General features: G+C 35.7%; 1 protein-coding gene across 1 annotated transcript in view; it reads left to right on the top strand.

The window, feature by feature from the left end:
• LOC101900851 (tyrosine-protein kinase Drl) overlaps positions 1-18,561 on the top strand; it is a 46,599-nt gene extending 28,038 nt beyond the window's left edge. Inside the window, exons 2-4 of the mRNA XM_005184479.4 lie at positions 11,775-13,131; positions 17,093-17,389; positions 17,736-18,561. Of these exons, the coding sequence (XP_005184536.2) occupies positions 11,775-13,131; positions 17,093-17,389; positions 17,736-17,847 (1,766 nt within the window). The 3' untranslated portion in view covers positions 17,848-18,561. The remainder of the gene's footprint in view (positions 1-11,774; positions 13,132-17,092; positions 17,390-17,735) is intronic.
• Positions 18,562-21,337: the final 2,776 nt, after the last annotated feature.

The raw sequence follows: 21,337 nt of genomic DNA, 5'->3' as shown, positions 1-21,337 counted from the left end.
ATTCAAGCATCCTTCGAAAGTTTTTAAAGGCTCTTTTCTAAAGTCTCACAGACATTTATTTTGATTGAGAAGTCAGGCTGAATTCATACCAGACGTATGACTTTTATACCCTCCACCATACTACTATGTATGGAGGGTATATTAAGTTCGTCACTCCGTTTGTATCTCATCGAAATAATCATTTTAGATATAACAAGGTATATATATTCTTGATCAGCGTAAAATTCTAAGACGATTTAGTCCTTCCGTCCTGTTGTAATCACACTAGAGGCACAATGAATAAATATAGTACGCTAAAATTTGCACAGATCAGTCTTTTGTCTGCAGGCAGGCCAAGTTCGAAGATGGGCTATATCGGTCCACGATTTCATATAGTCCCCATATAACGATAGCCCCCATATTCGGTATTTTAATGATTGTAGCCAAAATTGTCAATGGAATTATCTGAAAATCCACAGAAGAAGTTCTTTATAAGTACTTTACTCCCTGGAAGAGAATTGTCTGTATAGGTCCACGATATTGTATAGCCCCCATATAACGAAGCCTCCCTATATTCAATGTTTTGATGATATTTATCGACTTTATTCACCGGAATTGTTTCAAATTTCGTATTTGAAGTTCTTAATGGGTGCTACAGCCTGTGACAGAAAATGACATTGTCTATGCAGGTACAATTCTTCGTATAGCCTCCATATAACGGTACTTCCCTATGTTCGGTATTTTTATGATTTTAGCTACAATATTCACCAGTTTCTTATTTGAATATTGTAATGGTCTACGGCAAAAGTTGCCTATGCCTCCCTAGACCCCAATATGACGGCGACTTCCTATGTTTTGTATTTTTACGATTGTAACAGAATTTTTAACGGATTTTTTTATTATTATTATTGAAAATTTCTAGATTACTTCCAAACGGTGGAGGGTATTCAAAGATCGGCCCGGCCAAACTTACTGCTTTTTAGCTTGTTTGTTAAAGCTATTTATGTACGTCTGAAGCAGAAAATTGTTCTTCTTTTGGTTTATCCATTTTAAAAGTTAGAAAGTAGACAACCTATATTCGAATTTTGGCGGCCTGGGTCTAGCTGGGCTGAAGCCAGTCGATTTTTCTTTGGCTGCTGTTTTTATTTTTTCGATGAATTAGAAACAATCTTCTTCCAACCATGCTTTAATCGATAACATGCTTTTGTTATCATCACATCATTGCTGCCTTCTAACGAATTCAAAACCTTGTTTCGATCTAATCACAAATACCTGCAGCTTATTTGGACGCTTATGGACGAGTATGCCGAACGCTGTCTTGTTATTATCAGCGTACATGAGGGTAATTAGTGACGCGCCTGAATGGATTAACGAGATTCCTAGTGTCCGTATATACTATCTAGCGAAACCACAGCCAAGGTAACGGGATTGGAATAATTAGCGGGGAAAGAAGACCCTATCAAGCTCAACAGGGTCTAATTATTCCAAACCCGTTCCTTGACTCCTCGACCAACTCAGCGCGTTGCTCTATCAAATGTCTTCGACAAATCAGGGTCTACCACTGGTCAGCTCTATCAGATCACTAACCAACAGAATTAAGAGCTTCGAAGCTAAGAAGCACATGTAGCTTTCTGAAATTCCTTAAGGAGGTTTTAATGATTATTCTCGGTGGGATGAACGGTAAATTGTTCCTATGCGCTCAATTCTTATGATCAGTATCGAGACGTGATGTTAGGAAATAACCTGGGTTATGCCGCAAAAGCTTTTACAGGGTATCAAGGTGTCATTATGTTGGCAATGCTGTTATCTCCTTAAAGTACAGGGTGAGATAAAAAAAACTGAAACAAAGTCGAACGCCATAATTTTTACATTTTTTAATTTTATTGAATGGAACTTTACTATTTCTTACTTGTTTTCATTAGTTTTTATCTAGAAAATATGTTCTGTTTCTCTAGAGCGTCATGCCATTTAGACATTTTTTAGAACTTTACGCCTGCAGAAATTTAAACGCAATTTTTCCAAAAATACAAAGTTGAAAATTGTATGTGCACCCAAACGCCCAAAAACGGGAATATAACCTTCGACCAAACGTGCAGTGAACTTGACTATATCCCACAATCATTTGAATTATCCAGGTTTGGCATTCATAGAACGTGTCTTCAAAACATTCAAAGGTAAGTTGGGAGTTGTTGCAATGGTCCCAGCCGCCAAGGATGTTGTGAAATGTTAGCCAAGTTGTCTTGGAAATGGAAATTCTTTTGGCAACATAGATTTGATCCTTTATATTTTTTAATTGTCATTGACTTAGTCGAGGTTAAACATTTTCTTCTTTTATATGTACTTAATATTTTTGATTACTCAGATGTTTAGAAGGATAGTTTAATGATTTTGAAAGAAATTTTTATTTAAAATATACTCATATTCTACCAAAACGTTTATCTATTGTCCATCCCTCCTAAAGCATTTCAACAACAACGGTTGATTGTGAAATGAACTTTTCAAGTTAAATTCGTTTTTTATTATTGTTTTAATTAAGTTCTGTCCGTTTGTCCAATAAACGAACTCTACATTATTGCTACAACGAAAATTCGGCATTAAGTGATGCTACTGATTATTAAACAAAATTAAGTTTTATTTTATTGTCGTTCATTTTCTCTGGTTCATTATTGCTGGCCATTGAATAAATGCTTCGGGTCCTCTTCAACTGCCACTTCTATAAAATTATGAACATTAATTTGATTTGACTGTAGCACTTATACTGTGGGAAATGTTAGCTTTTCGTTGTGTATGAGTGGTGGGAGGGGGCTTGGTGGTGCTGGATAAACATTAATGTTAAATAAAGCAGCGTTAAACTGATTACCCACATAAATGTTAGAGTGATGCATTTGTGAGGCATATGTAGGGGGAGAGAGAGAGAGAGAGAGAGCGCAAACATATTCTAAGAACAGCATGGCATTAGGAAGAACGAAATAAATAAAATTCTATTAACATTTGGTTTGGCCTGGTTTTTTGTAAGACTATATAAAAGTGGATTTGTACATCGCCGGAAGTAATGAGAATTGGAAGTCGAATTTTCGGACCTACGACAGTATATTTTCAAATGTGTTTGCGTTAGAACTCAAAGTGTTCTTGCAAAGTTCCATTTTTCACATCAATCTTGGTAAATGGAATATTACTGTTTTTCAGATCTCAAAAATGCTTCATTTTCGTCTAGACTTTGACTTAAACGTTTTATTCGTTAAGAAATTTTTATTTGTTTCCTAGTCTCGGATACCTCAAGAATATACATAGTTCAAATTTATTGCTTGACCTTTAATAAGTTTTGGGCTCATGGCAAATTTTGTGTATAAAAATTAAATAGATCCAAAATAAGAGAACAGAAAGAGTCAATTACAATGTTATGAACATTCCGAAGAGTATATATATATATATAATCCGCCCGGCCCCTACCCGTTCTTCAACGTCAACATGTTTAAAACATTTCCAATCGACCATACTTAAAAGATTTCCTCTTCCTTCTTTTCACAGAAAAACGCTCATAAATATTTACCATTTTTTAGAAGTCTTTACAGAGATCATAAGGCAAAAATGGTATTGTTATAATGAATTTATTTGCGTTTGCTAAATTAATTGCTTAACAACAATAAGAGGCTTAAACAGAATGCTGTTGTAGTTTGTAGTCGCTTCTGCTGTACATGTATGTGCTATGCGAATATGTTGTTGCAGGGTATAAAGCACTTGTACATAATTTAATACAGGAAACTAATTTCCATAAGAGGCATAACATCAACATCAGCCAACTTACAAGTAGCTGGTGCAATGCAACATCGCCAGGAAGGCAGCAACTTTAGTGCTTGCCTTACGACAACATAACATATTCTATCTTTGTACCGGGGCTTGGGTTCGATACGTTTAAATGTTTAATACCAGACTCCATGTTGTCTTCTGCATGTGACTAAATGCCAGAGATAGAGAGAACGGTGACTGCATAACTGCTGTGAATCCAAACCTAACGGCCAAGATCAATCCGTATTCATGTGAGTGCACAACAACTCCTACGGACGCATGCTGCATTGCGAATGACAAGAGGTGACTGCAACCCGACACAGTTGGACTTAAGCTCAGGCATATAGCCAATATTACGGGGTGACCATGTTGTTAAATCTAATGATAATTGACAATAACGAATTGTTAACAGACTATTTTTTAAGATTTAGAAAATGTATAACCAATTTGGTGGAAACATGTTATATTTTCAGTACTAGAGGTACTGGCAACTACTTAGCAAAAAATTGAGAGCATTATGAACCGAATAACCCATTAAACTGTAATGCAACAAATTTGAAATTATTTCCCTCATTACCCAGACACGTGGACCTAATTCTTTGTTATAACTCCCGTATAAGAATATAAGCCGATTTCAAGTATATTTAACATTTTAGCCATATACCAATACTAATTTTGATAAAAGTTGGCAATTCCAGTTCTTAGAAAAAATATTAATATAGGTTCACGTTATGGTATAACCCTCATATGATTTAAGTTATTTCTGGGTTCTTGGGCATATTTTAATTTGGCAAAATTTTCAATGGGTTAATGTATCGGAGTAATGTCCTGAAATACATGTTTCGCGGGTCTTGGCCACATTCACAAATTGATTTGTCTAAGAATTTGCAAATGGCCACTCTTGGGTAGAGAACCAACCATGGGAGAAATGACGAGTGTTAGAAAGAAGCACGGGCCGAACATTTGTTTAATAGTTATTGAATTATACTATGATCAAAAATATGGACTTTATGGGTTCACATGCACAATTTGAGCCGCTACAAACTGAATGTTATAAAAAAATCCGAACTTACGTTAAGGGATGTGAAAGCGTAATTAACTTTGACTATTCTTAACTCGGTATGCCTTCAATTATTAGATGGAAACACTAAATACCACGCAGCGTGGTCTTCTAAAAGTTACAAATACAAATGGAAAATATTTTTCATTTGAATAAACATTTTTTGCACGAATATTTATTTCTATTTAGAAATGAATATCGAGACATTATTTATAAAAAATATTGTGCCACTTATATGAGCCAGTCCTGTGAATTATTATGTTAGTTTTAATATAAAAGTCATATTTTGATTGATATTCCGATATGGCTTGATGTAACTATTGTAACTGTAAGGTTGAAGCCGATGGGCGTGTATCCATGTAGACACCATAATACAAGTAATTCTGCAGATATACTCCCTGTCCATCAAAAATCTTTTCTAAACTTATGCCTTTTTTAAAAAACTTACAAACTTATTTATTGACTGGTCACACACGCAATACAATCGCAAAATCTCCATTTTACAAAAACTATAATAAATGGTAACATCCATAATATTGTGTATATGGAAATGATTTTTCAAATAATATTTTAAGCAAAATTTAGTTGGCTGTGATTAGGTACTGGAGACCCGGTTAACCGGTTTCAGATCTCCTGCAGTTCACATAATCTCTAATCTATTGCATCAATCTGTGTACACTACCAATAATCCTGACACATTGGCAGAAATCCATAATAGACATGCATATCTGGCCTCTCTAAACATCCCGAAAATAGTTGGAATAACACAGACACACACACAAGAATTGCTCAGATGAACATTACCCTGGACTACATGTGACATTTTTACCGAAGCACATGACGCTCGCTTATATTCAATCTGGTCACATATTCATTTAAGCCTGGCCGTTTTCTGTTCCCGTTCATCTGTAACTTATTGTTGGGATCTTCAATGTTTTCTTAACTACATCATTGGATGCGTATGTCTGGCTATACAACGACGGACTATGTTTTGGAGGTTAGTGTGTTCGTTGATTGGTGGGGTAGGTTGCGGTTGGCCAGTTGAGCTCTACTTGGCCACATCATAATCATTATGCATCATGCATCATGATATTTTAACCATCGTTGTGGTTGTTGTAACTGCTATCTCTTCTCGTGTTGCATTGATGCTGGCTGCTGCCAGGTCGCTGGCACCGCACATCGCCTGTGCGGTTGAATATTTCAGTGACTGTCCATATTTTGTCATTTGGCTTGTTGGACTTTGGTGTTTGTGCTTTTCTCTGGCGTTTTTTTCTTCTGCCTTTAGTCTATGGGCTTCTGGTAACTATTGCTGCCAGAAAAGCAAGCATCACTACGACAACTTGCGTCCACTGCAATGGAGATGGGTATGTGTGAGCGTTTTTGTGTTGCAGCGATGTGCATACCAATCTGTTTTTGAAATCACATTACATTTACTTTTTTTGCTAGTTTATGTTATCGTAGATGGTCAAAAGCTTTTCCTCTGAACGGACATTCGAAAACTGCCAATGAACGTTGACGTGGAAGCAATATTTGGTCAGCATCCATGTATGTATATACTTTTACATGTGTGGTGTATACGTACATATATGCATGAGAACGAGGGTAGTTGGGGAGATTTTGCGAATAAATGGGAACGTTTTAATAGTTGTTAGAATTTGAGAATGCATATCTTTTAACATGTAATTTATTTCAGTAAACTGCATGGGGAAAGTTGTGTTGGTAAAGCAAGCATTCTGTTGAAAACTTTCCCGAGTGACTATAAACACCTCGTCCATTATAATAATAATACTCTCCTAGTTTGTTGACATGACTTTGCGTTGTATGGATGACTTGTCGCACAGGCGTACGGAGGCATTGCTGGGTGAATTGTTTAAAGACTTTCCTTATATCATGGATACACCATTTGTTTTCCAATGAAGGCTCTATAAGTTACTGCCAGACTAAGGAATTTCTGTCATTTTTACTCACCTCCACCCATCGTCCCGTTAGGTTTTCTTGCCCAAGTACTGGGAAAACTATGCTTAGTAGCTTGGTTTTTGCTCTGTTGATGACCATTGAAGTGTGAATTTCTTTGGCACCATTTGATAAAAAAAAAGAATGAGGGAAACCCTATAGCAAGCATCGCCATCAGCTTCAACATAATAATCGTTGTCGGCATCGTCATGAACAACACCATCAATATCGCAATTTTTGTGTCGATCTTTCTATCATTTATGTGTCTATCCGGCAGACTGTCCGCCCAACCATACGATTGCCGACAGAAACACCAGAATATGTGTGGTAGAATAAATTAAGTGTTGGTTTTAGCCTCAATGCCTATCTATTCATGAATCTGTCAATTTCGATTTTGTTTGTCTATTTTTCATTCGTTTTAGGGATTCTGTTTGTTGTTTAAAGTGATGCATTTTTAATCGGAAAAATAAACTTTGTCTTCATAAATCTATTAGAGTCTATTCCTTACATGTGAGGAAGACAAAAAAAAAAAAAACAAATAAATAAAGAAATTTATCGGTGTGGTTGTAATAGCCAACAAAATAGAGCTGAGGGAAAAGCTAGGTAGTTAGTTAGTCTCCAAAGTCACAGGTTCATCGTCTAATATATTCCATTTTGAAGGTATTAAAAGAAAGGAGTAGGTAACAAGAAACAATTTTGGGAGGGTTGGGATAAAGTAATATGAAATATTAGTATATTATATACAAATCCGCGTACGCTCTAAATTTGAAAGAGATCAGAAAGTTATTGCTAAATCCGTGAAACCTACAAATAGGGACTACGATTTTTTTTGTCACAGAAATAACATATTACTATCAATCCGGAAAGCTGTTATGAATTTGAATGAGATGGGACATAATTGTTTAATTCAAATTTTGTGAACAAAATTCTTTCCGTATTGCTCGATAACGTAACGGCTACTCCTTTGTCAGTTTCGAAGAAAAATGACCCAATTATGCCCATGACCAAAAGGTGACTCGTTTTGGGGCCATCGGCTTTTAATGTATGAGTGCAAATGCGATAATTTTGCATATTAACATACGGCACCTCTATTCTTTCAAAATCCGTGTGCAATTTTCGCACATAATATTTCCCAGCGTTGTTCAAGGGTTTATACATCCATACTTGTTCAGGGGAGGATAAAACTATTTATCTTTCAAATCAGAAATGAGCTAAGTGTAACCATTGACGAAATATGTGAGCTACATTCAAATCTAACCGTAACTTCAATTTTAGGGTGCTATTCTTTTTTTACAACTTTTCATTATCTTCTATTTTTGTCTAGTATCAAATGTCAAATTTTTTCAAACTTCGTATATCTTAATATTTTAACCAACCAGAGATCTGGTGAAAATATTGAATTCATATGCCCACTCCTTCCAGTACTACCCTCACAAGGGGTCAAATTTTTGAATATTTATAACAATTAAAAGTGGAAAAAAGTCTGCGATTATCTTCAAATATCGTGTATCTCTATAATTCTATCAACCATAGATGTAAAATGCAAATACACGAAAGTGAAAGTAATTGTTCAATTTTCTTTAAATTTCCCAAAAAATATGCACATATCCCATACAAATACAAATTAATATATCGGACTTAGGTCAGCAAGAAGTTTTCATTTTTTATGAAAATATCTGGTAAAAAACTCAACTTTAGCGAGAGGCCTACATAAGGTCGGCCAAGAAGACTACTGTTGAAAACAATTTGACATTAAACTTTGTAGTTTTCGCACTATTGCGATTTGAATCTCTTTGAATTTTAAATCGCATAATGTCTTGTGACAGCAAACTTAGTTGTCAGATGGGCTTACTGACCGACCTGATATAGACCATGCTTTGGCGTTTCAAAAAAATGTATATTTCTATGAGAAATTTACAAATTTAGTTTTTACCAGCACCAATGACTTTTCAAGATGCCAACAATTTTTTTCTTAGAGGTACATTTGGTAATAAAAATCTACATGAAATGTCTTCACCCATTCCTTCCTTGCTAAAACAAAATAATGAATTCAAAAAGTTTTGATTCTTCAAAAGTATTTTGAACTGGGACTTTCATACAAATGTGTCGACTTTTTTTAATGACTTTCCTCCATTAATTGTCGTTTGACAATTGTCTCCATCCTGCGTGTGAGTTTGATCTCTGGCATTCATTCATTCATTAATCGTCTGGCTTTAAAGTTGATCATTACCATTCCAAACTTTTGTGTATGTTCAGTCGGGGAATTTGCTTCAATTCAATTATATCAGAACTGTAAACAAACAAACCAGAACCAAAAAAAAAAACAAAACTTTTTTATTTCTTTCTCATCTTTTGACTATCTGCCAGGCAATGGCAGGGGCGAAAAGTTTAACCAAACGCTGGATAGTCATTCATCAAATTTTGCCATGTTAGTCTAGTCGATGGCCTAGGAATACTCTGATGCCCCAAGGGTAGTGGTTGGGAGAAATGTTTCCACAGGGAATCAGTAAGGCGAGATTTACGCTCACAAAAACACCAAGCATGTGATTCGTCTACCGTGCCCGTTGTTTTCTTTTATTCTCCATCGTGTATGGTATTCCTGAAACAAAAAGTATTTTGACAAGTGGTCCGATAAATTTGATTATTGCCCACCTAGTGGTAAGTGTTGGTCCTTCCACGCTAGAGTGATGGACAAATGTTTGTATTTTTTGAATTTATTACTTGAGATGTTATTGTATCTGAAGGAGAGCTCGGTGTTACTAGTCAGTAGCGGGTTAGTAATGGCCACATTGTCATTTCTTTTCTTCTTTGTTTCACTTGGAGCTTTCGACTTTTTGTCATTGTTTTCCACAAATGTTTACTTTTATAAATTGGAAAAGTTTACTGTTTGTGGATTCTATTCATTGGCCTTTTGAAAAAATGGTAAATGAGTTAAGGTAGAACGTGGAATTAAATGCTATTTGGGGAATTATTGGGTATTGTCGTTTCCATGGTGTTGTGGCAATAATCTGTATAAAATAAACGTAATTTGATAACCAAAAGTTTAAAAACCAATTTTTTTATTTTTTTTTGATGTATTTTTGACAAATTATGACACGATGATAAATCGAGAGATTGTTTCGTGGCCTTCGATCTGAAAAATGTATAAAAGGCGAAAGCTTTCCAACGTAGTCATTTGTTTTCTTTTGGTAATAATTCACCAACGTTCTTCAAACAAAAGGGTACATCACGTATTAAAAAACACGCCGATTTGTCGACAGATGTATACCCTCACCCCATGTCCGAATGGATGGACATCACTGATCGACAGGGATTTCTGAAACGGATTTCGTCCAAAGAAACCTAGGGTCTGAAGCCGTTACTTCGATGAGACACGTTTAGTCATTATCTTCCTATAAAATTATAGCCTATACAATATAATAAAAACAATTTGGTATTTCTCAAGTAAAGACGCAAGGTTCTTATTTAGTATCAGACCAATGCTCAAAATCTTGCGGAATCACTTTCGTTCAAAATTATTTAAATGAAAATATTTTCCTTTCATGTTTAGAATTAAAATTTGAAAATTTTCAACTTTCGCGCTCAAATTAGGTCGAAAAATTGAATATCCAACTGAAATTGAATACACTTAAGTGCACTTACTTCAGCGGTAACACAGATATGCTACTCAAGTGATATCAAGTTTTGAGTGAAAACTTACGTGCCACAGTCTTGCTGCTATAAGAACCCGTTCATGTCATTTGCATGAATTGTTAAATCTGCTTAACAAAGGAGTTCAAAAGAAAGGTGTGGCTTCTGTCTTGTCTAAATAGTTTCAATTTCATTTCGTCCTTATCATAAGCCAAACTTATTATGAGCCAAACTTGAATTGGTCCCTTCCCCAATACACAATATGACAATTGATGTTCGTCAGAATTGCGTAAGTCTTGCGTCATAGTTTACCCTGCTTCAAACCTGACCATAGACACAGGCTCTATAAATAATGGTATATTACAAACAGTATATTTCTTTCAATTTCTCTATTTTAAAAATAGATTTGACATATTAGTTCGCATGTCGAGATTGGCCCTGAATTATAAGGTGGGCCCGCCGACTTTGGGCCTATATGAAATTCGCATTAATATGAATACACGAGATTATTGTTTTTCCTCCAAAGATTTATTTTATCATTCTTTTTACAACTTTCATTCATGTTTTGAACATTTTGTGTAAATGTTTATTTTTGAAATAGCTTTTTGTTTTTTTTTTAAATTTTGTTTTTTCGTCACAAAAACTTTAAAAATAGTGCTTCTTTTGTTTCCAGCTTTCTTCTAACTCTTGGACAGAAAGCCTACCTCGGATCAAGAAGAAAATAACATTTACTTTCGTTTTAATGTACATACGACGTTCCATTCATAAATTTCCATTCATCCTGAAATGTTTGAAATTTTCATAAAATTTTTCTATTTCCATTTTCATAAATTATTTATATTTTCATAATTTATTTTTTCGATAAATGTTCTCATTGATTAGGAACGTAGTTCTGAGAACGATTTAAATGGAACAGAGAACAAAAATGTCTGTTTGCCTAGCAAATTTTGTGTGGGGAATTAAGTAGATATTTAATAATAATTGGTCGAAAAACGAATTACGTGACATGTGAATATATATTTAACTTTTTTATTTGGCTACTTAAATATATTTCAATTTTGATTTGTAAATTTCCTGTTTATGTTAAAGGGGTTTATTTATTCAGTTTTGTTTTAATAATTTAATTTCACTTTTAACACAAATCCATGGTAAATGCTTGGATCCATCTCGCACTGTTTTTTTTTTTTGTTGAACGTTTCCTTTGCACATGCCATGAAGTACAGACCGACCAGCCAACCAACGAACCAAAACACCAACCGCCAGTGTGTCTATCTGTCTGACTGCTGGCAGTCTAGGTTTAACCAACGGCTTTTATTAATTCGAATAACACTACAACAATGTTATCTTTCTTTCGTTTATTTTGCAGGTGTTTCTGCTGAATTATACTATGTACGCGAAGGCCAAGTCAACGATTACGCTCTAAACTTTGCCGTACCGGTGCCGGCAAACATTAATGAAATATCGTTTACATGGCAGAGCCTGGCACATAATCCTCTGGCCTACAGCCTCAACATAATCACTTCGGATCCGTCTGTGTTGCCGCGGCCAACGGTGAACATTTCACGTATTGGTGAAATACCCCTGGAACCGCAGACATTCGCCATTGGCATGAAGTGCTCCGGCTTACGAGATGCCGAAGTTGAAGTGACCATTTCAGTTGAAATAATATTGGATCATCGGACGAACAACGTAACGGATTTAGTATTTAGACGTAAGAAAATTTGTCTAGCCGGTCTGCAGGAGGACGGCAGCCACAACGAACCACACCAGAGCGTCGAGCATAACGGTGGTGGGGTGCCAGGCCCTGGCCTGTCTTCGGGTGTGGGTGATGGCTTTATGCATGACACATCGTCTGTGGTTGACAACTCACGCCCGGAGGAACACTCCTCAGAGGATGGCATCAACAATCACCATTTGAGTGACAACAGTGTCAATGGCGGTGGTATCTCATTCGGAGGTGGTGGTGGAATACTGCATGAATTTGATCCCATGCTCAAGGAGACAATAGCACCGCCAACTGGTGGTTTAATAACTTTAATAATTGGTGTTGTTTTGGCGCTAATCCTTGTGACAACCTTAATCTTAATTGCTTATTGTGCCAAGGGGCCAACGAAGCGGCCAAACCATCACGGCGTTCATCTTATAAAAACAGCCAGCTTTCAGCGTTTACCCACCATATCGTCGACCGCCCACAATTCTATTTATGCTTGTCCATCCACCATAACCCCCACATACGCCACATTGACTCGCCCCTTCCGTGAGTATGAACACGAACCGGAGGAATTTAGTCGTCGCCTCCACGAGCTGAACGTTCAAAAATGCCGTGTTCGTCTTTCGCGTTTGCTGCAGGAGGGCACCTATGGTCGCATCTATCGCGGTACCTATAATGACTGCCAGGAAGTTTTGGTGAAGACAGTTGCACAGCATGCTAATCAGATGCAAGTGACATTGCTCCTGCAAGAGGGTATGATGTTGTACGAAGCTTCGCACCCGAATGTCCTGTCCATCCTGGGAGTTTCAATTGAGGATTACACCACACCGTTTGTGTTGTATGCCGCTGCCAGTAATTCACGCAACTTGAAATTATTTCTCCAAGAACCCGCTTATGCTCGCAGTGTGACGACAATTCAGACAGTACTTATGTCATCGCAGTTGGCAATGGCCATGGAACATCTGCATAATCACGGTGTAATACACAAAGATATAGCGGCTAGAAATTGTGTGTAAGTAATTAGATTAAAAAACACAAATTATATTTGGGCAGCTCATTTAGTCTATCTACAAGGTGGCGCAAAAGTAATACTCCTATCAGAAAATGCTTTAAATTTTACGATTGGTCCCTAATGTCTTAATTACAGCCAAAAAACATCGGAATTTCTGTCAAGCTGTTTTTTTGTTTGTGGCTGTAATTAAGACCAATAGGGAACAATTGCAAAATTTATAGCATTTTCTGATAGGAGGATTACTTGCATTTATCTGTTTTGGCAAATTTAATCACAGTAATATTTTAAGTCAAACATTTCAAATCGCATTCATTTAAAATCTATGGTTTTGCGATGGTGTATGTTCAGTAAACATCATGAACTCTGATCGATTCTCATTTAGGAATAAACGGTCTTCTATATTTATATATTTTATTTCTTATTTATTTAATAGACTAGCTAGCCCAGTCCGCGTTGCCGGTACGTAGTTTTAGTCTTTAATGCATAGTTTTTAAAGTATAGTAATTCACAGATCTGGCTCACATAAGTGGCACAATTTTTAATATAAGTTATTACTGGACTTAATATAAATAAATACGAATCGAAATTATGTCAATACAGGTTCATGTACCGGGCGATTTATAGTGTTTCAAAAAATCTGATCCTATTTTTCAGGCAGAGAATTCAATTTGAGAGTGAAAAACCTAAATAATATAGCGCATATAATAAAAAGTATACATCAACTGTTTATAATAGGCCCATGTAAGATGTTTCTATACCCCCAGAGTAGCCTAAATACAAATTTTAAGCCAAATCGATTCGAAAATATAATCAAAACCCTCGAAATAGATAAAATCATGAGGTACTTTTATATGGGCGTTACTCCAAAACATTGACATTGAGAAATTTGTGCGAAGAGGTCTTCTATCCCCTTAGAAGCTAAGATGCCAAATAAGGGCAGGGATGCTAAATTTGGTCACATTTTTCAACCCTGGAAATAGCTGAAATCAACGGATACCTTCATATATGAGGGTTATACCAAAGCATGGTCCTATACAATATAAAATCTCAAATTACCAATATTTGAGGAATTTGAAAGGTACTATATCATTTGTGGGGGCTATATCACAATGTACACCGACATGATACATATTTTGTACAAATGATTCTTCATGTAACCCATAGGACTAGGACTTTTGCAAAATATTTGAGTCCCTTTATGCATGGTTAAGCTCCATAAAATGGACCCCAAAAAAGTTTGACCCGGAAATCCCCTATTGGGAGTTTTATCTACCAACCACAAAATTTCCCAACCCCATGATTGTCTGCGGCGCAGTGTAATTACTGACGATAGCCTATAGTCCCCGTATAACGTAACCTGTTATTTAAAGTTAATTTTAAGGTTTCGAAAGAAAATATGAATCCTTTCCTTACTAAATTTTCAATTCGCTCCACTATTGTGTATAATCCGCATATAAGAATTTTAGGCAAATCAAATGGGCGTAAAATTGGGCGTGGTTACTTTTTTTGCATAAAAACCTAGCTCGGGGTAGGACGAATATAAAAAAAATTATCCAAATCGTTCCAGCCGTTTCAACTGATTCAATTACCAACGAACAACAATCGGTTTATATTTATATACAGTTTAAAAGTAGGCGTGGTCAGTTTCTCAGCCCCAAATAAATTCTTAGGGTTAGAGGGAAAGTCAACAGTATCTCCTGCGACAATTTCCAAACCGATATCTTCATTGTTTGGCAAATATAAGGATTTTAGATAAATCGAAATAGTGGACGTAAAAGTAGGCGTGTTCAATATTTTTTTCTTTAAAAACCTAACTCGGGGTATGACAAACGTTTGTACAAAAAAATAATGCAAATTGGTCCAGCCGTTCTCAACTGATTCCATTACCAACGAACAACAATTGATTTTTATACCCTACACCACATAGTGTCCGTCCGTCCGTCTGTCCATGTATTTTTGTAAACAAAATGCAGGTCGCATTAATTATCCGATTGAGATGAAATTTTCTAAATAACATTTGTTTGGCTCAAGGACGACCCCTATTGAAATTGGTGAAAATCGATCCAAATTTAGATATAGCTCCCACATATATCTTCATCCGATTTTAGTTTTCTTGTGCACCAAATGGCCAATATCATTCCAAATGGTGTAAATTTTGCTACATCCGATCGAATTCAGCCTACAAGCATGTGCTTCAAATTTGGTGAAAATCGGTTGAGATATAACTATAGCTCCCATATATATCTTCATCCGATTTTAGGTTTCTTCTGCACCAAATGACCAATATCGGTCTAAATGGTGCGAATTTTGCTACATCTGACCGAGTTCAGTCTACAAGCATGTGCTTCAAATTTGGTGAAAATCGGTTCGGATATAGCTATAGCTCCCATATATATGTTTCATCCGATTTGGTGTTTAAGTCCCTCACATTCGTAATATGCACTCCACGAGACTGATATTTTGCACCGGATATCAGATACAGCCTAGAAATTCATGAATCAAATTTTATCAAGATCGGTTCCGATTTGGATATAGCTTCCATATATATCTTCATCCGAGGTTCCTTGTGCACCAAATGGCTAATATCAGTCCAAATGGTGTGAATTTTGGCACTTGAGACCGAATTTAGTATAGAAATAAGTACTTCAAATTTCGTGCACGATACAAGAATAATATTTGGTACCAGATATCAGATGCCGCCAAGAAATAGCTGTTTTCGATTTTATGAAGATATATATCATTATTCGATTTCAGGTTTATTGTGCACCAAATAGCTAATATTAGCCCAAATGGAGTGAATTTTCAAAATTCAACCGAGTTTAGCATAGAAGGAAGAATTTAAAATTTGCTCATATATATATGCTTCATCCGATTTGGTTTTTAAATCTCCAACTTTCGGAATATGCACTCTATTATAATGATATTTTGTACCAGAAATGTTATAGAACTCAGAAATTGCAATTTAAACCCTTATTTTATGCATAGTGGTATAGGGTATCATATAGTCGACCCCGCCTAACTTTTGAGCTTTCCTTACTAATACAGATGGTATTACATTATACAATAATTAGAAGAAAAGCAAGTAAAAAAGCTCTAAGTTCGGCCCGGACGAACTTTGAATACCCTCCACCATTTGGAACGAATTTGGCAACGAATTTTGGATGAAATGGAACTGCATTGCCAACTTTTGTCATAAGCCATTACAATATTCAATTCGAAACTGTAGTATCCATTACGAACTTCAAATACCATATTTAAAACAATTCTGGGGAATTATGTCGCTAAAAACATCTAAGTACCGAATATAGGGAGGTACCGTTATATGGGGGCTATACGAAGACGTGAACCTGCACAGACAATTTTCTGTCACACGCTGTAGTATCCATTACGAAGTTTTAATAACAAATACCTACATGACCCATTTTCAATACCAAATGTCCTGCAGAAATAGTACATTTGAGTAAATTTTTATCAACCTACTTCATTTCGTTCGGAAGCTAGAGTGATTTCCACAGACGGACGGACATAACTAAATCGACATAGAATTTTTTGCTGATCAGGAATATATATGTACTTTGGTCTAAAATGTATATTTCGAGGGGTTGCAAACGGAATGACAAACTTAATATACCCTCCATACTACGCAGGAGGGTATAAAAAGGAGGGGTGGAATGCAGGTAAATTTGATTATACTTACATATTGCGCTACTTAGTGGGCCGACATACATTTCTCAATTTGGGACCATTTTAAAGAAGTATACAAAATTAGACCACGCTCTAATAATTATCAAAGGTATCTAAATTGACTTGGGTAAAATACAAGCCGACTCTCTCTCTCTCTCTCTCTCTCTCTCTCTCTTAGCTCTTAAATAATTATCAATAATTTTAAAGTTTTACTCGGTCCCAACATCTTCCGCATATATAACGCATTTTTTTACAAAACTTGTATTTCTCTTTTCAGTATTGATGACCAGCTGCGTGTGAAACTTTGTGATAGCTCTTTGAGCCGTGACTTGTTCCCTGGTGATTATCATTGCCTTGGTGATGGTGAGAATCGACCCATCAAATGGATGTCCCTCGAAGCAATTCAAAAGAAACACTTTAACGAGGGCAGCGATGTTTGGTCTTTCGGGGTTCTAATGTGGGAAATGTGTACATTAGCAAAAATGCCTTATGCCGAAATTGACCCCTATGAAATGGAGCATTATCTCAAGGATGGTTACAGACTTGCGCAACCTTTTAATTGTCCTGACGAATTGTAAGTATTCTAATAATTAAAAACATTACATAAAATGATGAAACTTGAATTGAATTTGCCATACCACCCATTTTCCGGATAAAGAGAATTGTCCGAGATTATTTCGACACGATTTTACGACAAATAAATCCGTAGAATGAGTGACAATGCAAAACGTTCTACACGCATAAATCCAGTAGATGTCAACTGTCACGTCAAATAAAACTCACTAGATTTCAGTTTTGACGTATACGTAATGGAATTGGAATTTATTATATCTAAACAAGTTTTAAATGTCGTTTTACAGATTTATAATTAATATTTAATTGTTGTAATCATTTCAAAATATTTGTCTTTCTCTTTGCAGATTCACAATTATGGCCTACTGTTGGGCTTCCCTACCTACGGAAAGACCCTCATTTAGCCAACTACAAGTCTGTTTATCGGAATTCCACACACAAATTACACGTTATGTGTAAATCGTTGCGTTCTTATTTCGACTACTCTGTAAATATACAATTTAGAAATTAGGAAATCAATCCGGAGTCGGCAACAAGCTTACGTGCCGCCGACAACATCATCCAAAAAACAAAACAAAAGTAATTTATTTTTGTAGTTTGTAGATAGTACATAACTTCCCAAGTCCCGTCCCAATATCCTATCAACATTTACACGCATTCAATTTTTATAGTTTGATACAATGTCAATACAGTTGCCAATGATACAATGAAGTCGTCATGCCAATCTGAACCATATGCAACAAGTCTCATTCCTATGAAACTGTAAATATAAAAATAATAACTTTCCAAAATGGGTTCACAAAGCCTTCCTCTATGCATTTAAGTAACATGCATGCGTTATGGCCATTTGAGACATTTTCATTTCAATTTCCATTACCTTCTCAGGTGTAGTTTCTTCCTTCGTCTGTCCTAAGATGTCTGTAGCACTACAATATTGTTTGTAAGTCCGTCAGCTTACATACCAATTGTCTTCTAATGTTGTTGACGCCTTGTCGTCTACATTTGTGTTAATTATTATAAGTATGTATAATTTATATTAAATTAGGTATAAACAATTATATTTAAGTTAAATGTATCCCTCCTTGTAAAGAACAAAGAACAAATCAACAAACATATGAGAAAGTAATAAAAATAAATAAAATTAATTTAACATTTTAACGTCCGAAAATATAATTCATTGTATTTTATTTGCACAAATTGGAATACATTTATAGTAGGTAAGTATGAAATGAGAGCATTAAAAAATTATTTTAAAACTGGAGCTACCATGTCAGGTAATCTCTAATCTGTAGTTGTGGAGTGGCAAGATATAGCAAATTCTTTAGAAATGTATAAAGAATAAAATTTCATATTTTTAAAAAATTTTTATACCAATTTTTAGAACCTGAAATAAAAATATTTGGTCGAAATTTAAGGCAATCCAAAAGATCGGATCTAACTTCTAATTTCAGATGCTTGTTCGGTCTGACTTCTGACCCAAAAGTATTTTCGGACCGAAGAGACGGATGAAAATCTGAAGTTTATTTACGTATACATTCACAACCCAATGGGAAGCCAAAAACTGATATGGAGACAATTGATGTGGAAAATATTTGCAACTTTGCAGTGCATCGAAGTGTCAATGAAAATGTGTTGCTGCTTATTGGTGTTACTCATTGATGGGCAACAGAATTGTAGTAGGCAAAGCTTTTTCGATGCTATTGTCAAATTTGTGTTAGATTTGCATTTTGATTTTTTGCCGAGTGTTTCATAGCCAACATAATGTCTTGGTGACGAGATGTTCCTCTTCTCATGTTATATACCGATCCAACAAAATCATCAGTAGACCTTATATCTATACAAAAGCGTAATAGTTTCCGCTTGTATCGTGGTCCATTTAATATTGGCGTTTGCCAGTATTTATTGGCCAAACGTATTAAACATATTTTTCCCAAATCATCATGAAATATCATGACACAGTTAATGTTGTGACACTCCGAATATTTCAATTTTTTTAATACGAATACTTATTTTTGTAGAAAATATTTTTTCTTTACTTCAAATTTGATTTCCTTCGTTTATATACCATTTTTCAAGTTTGTTCTCTAATTAATAAAACTTTTATAAAAAATAAATAACCACCACGCTTTATCTCTGTAAGAATATTATAAGAGTTAATGTGTTCTGCTTTCTCAAATATTTTCAAATTAAAATATAATTCCGTAAGGCTACATGACTCTCTACACACAAGGCCATTAACATCCATGCCACGTATTCCTTCTTTTAGTGACAGAAAGTTGCCGATGGCCCAAAGATGTAATCTGAATGTTTATTCGTGCAACATCGAAGGATAGATAGAGAGAGTTCCAAAATAATATCTAAGTACATGTGCACGTTCAGAGAAAGAAAATAGAACGTGGTAGATAACAGTGAACTAAGCCCAATTTGTTTACGTGAACCTGGATTAGAATTGGAAAATACCTAGCAAGTAGCACTCCGTGCAGGTTTTCGGGGTTACTTAATTGACAATGTTTTTTTTAAAACACTAATCATAGTACTATTTTCTAGTTTTTTTTTTTTTTCTTTTTTGAAAAATTCAGAACCCATTAATAATAACAATTTTTTTTGCGGAGCGATTGGAAAAAATGCACATTTACGCATTCACGTGAGCCATCAGTCATAGTGGTATGTCGGGCTTGATCTTGGTACCAAATAAAAAACCAATCTGCCGACCTCTGGGAGTTACTGGCACCTCGGCACCACTTTCGTATTACTTCGAGGTGGCTTCCGGGCTTCTTAGGCCTTCTTCTACCTTGCGTCCAAGCCCCGCTATTCATTTCGAGATCTTAGAGAGTTGTCTCAGTCCGTCTTTTTTGTTTTTAATAAATGCTCGCATAATTTGGAAATTGCATTCCAGTTTTCTTCGACTTCTATTATTTTCGCACCTGCTTGCAGTTCTACTTCTGAGCGTAGCTTTGTCCACCGACCGCATGAGAAGAATGTATGTTCTGCGTCGTCTAAAATTTCTTCTTCTTCATACAAACAATAAGGGGAATCACTATTTCCGTGCTTTAACAGATATTTACGGAAATACTCAAAATCAAAACTCTCCACTTTTATTTGAGCAAGTTCTGAGACTTCACGTTGGCGACGCCTTACCTCAAATATTTTCTGCCTCTTTTCTGCTACCAAATCGATTGGTACCATACCCGCTAGACTGTGCGGTATGCAGATGACACTCTCAATGCATCTGTTCTCTGTACTTTCAGCAGTTTCTGTGCTCTCTGCTTATTGAGCATGCTCCCGGCCCAGATTTCACATCCGTACAGTAGGATGCTGTTACATGCCTCCATTAGTAACCTCCTCTTACAGTGTAGAAGCCCTCCGACGATTGCCATCAATCTGCTTAGCTGCATCGTGATAGTGGTAGCCTTCTCGGCTGCATGGCTCAACTGCGACGAAAACGTCAGTTTATTGTCGAATCTTATATCGCAGCATTGTCAACAAATAAAAATAATTAAATACAAATAGCCAGAAAACATTTGGTAAACACAGGTGTCACTTTTAGCATTACTAGTAATAAAAAACTGCACACCCTCAGCATTACTAGTGTGCCAAAAATAAAGACAACTGCAAACTCCGTACATTACCAGTAAGATAAAACAACGCGCGTTTTATCGGCAAATGTACAGTGACTCAAACCCTGCACTTGCTAACAACATTTCAAAACAAAGAAAATAAATTCTGTTGAAATATAACACAAATTCAATTCATATTCCAGTTTTGAAATCATTAACTGCCTACGACACATCCATGTTAAATTAAGTGATTAGTGTATTGTTTTGATTGAAATTTTTGCTGTGAAGTTTTTTGTGTTAAACCGAAACTCTTAAAAGCAGATTTTATTTTTATAGAAATTGGATTTTTTTTTTAATGCTTAACAGCAATAGATTCATGTTGCCTGCCAATG

Source organism: Musca domestica, unplaced genomic scaffold (genome assembly GCF_030504385.1).
Source record: "Musca domestica strain aabys unplaced genomic scaffold, Musca_domestica.polishedcontigs.V.1.1 5, whole genome shotgun sequence".
Lineage (NCBI taxonomy): Eukaryota > Metazoa > Arthropoda > Insecta > Diptera > Muscidae > Musca > Musca domestica.
This window is presented reverse-complemented; position numbering and strand designations above follow the sequence as displayed.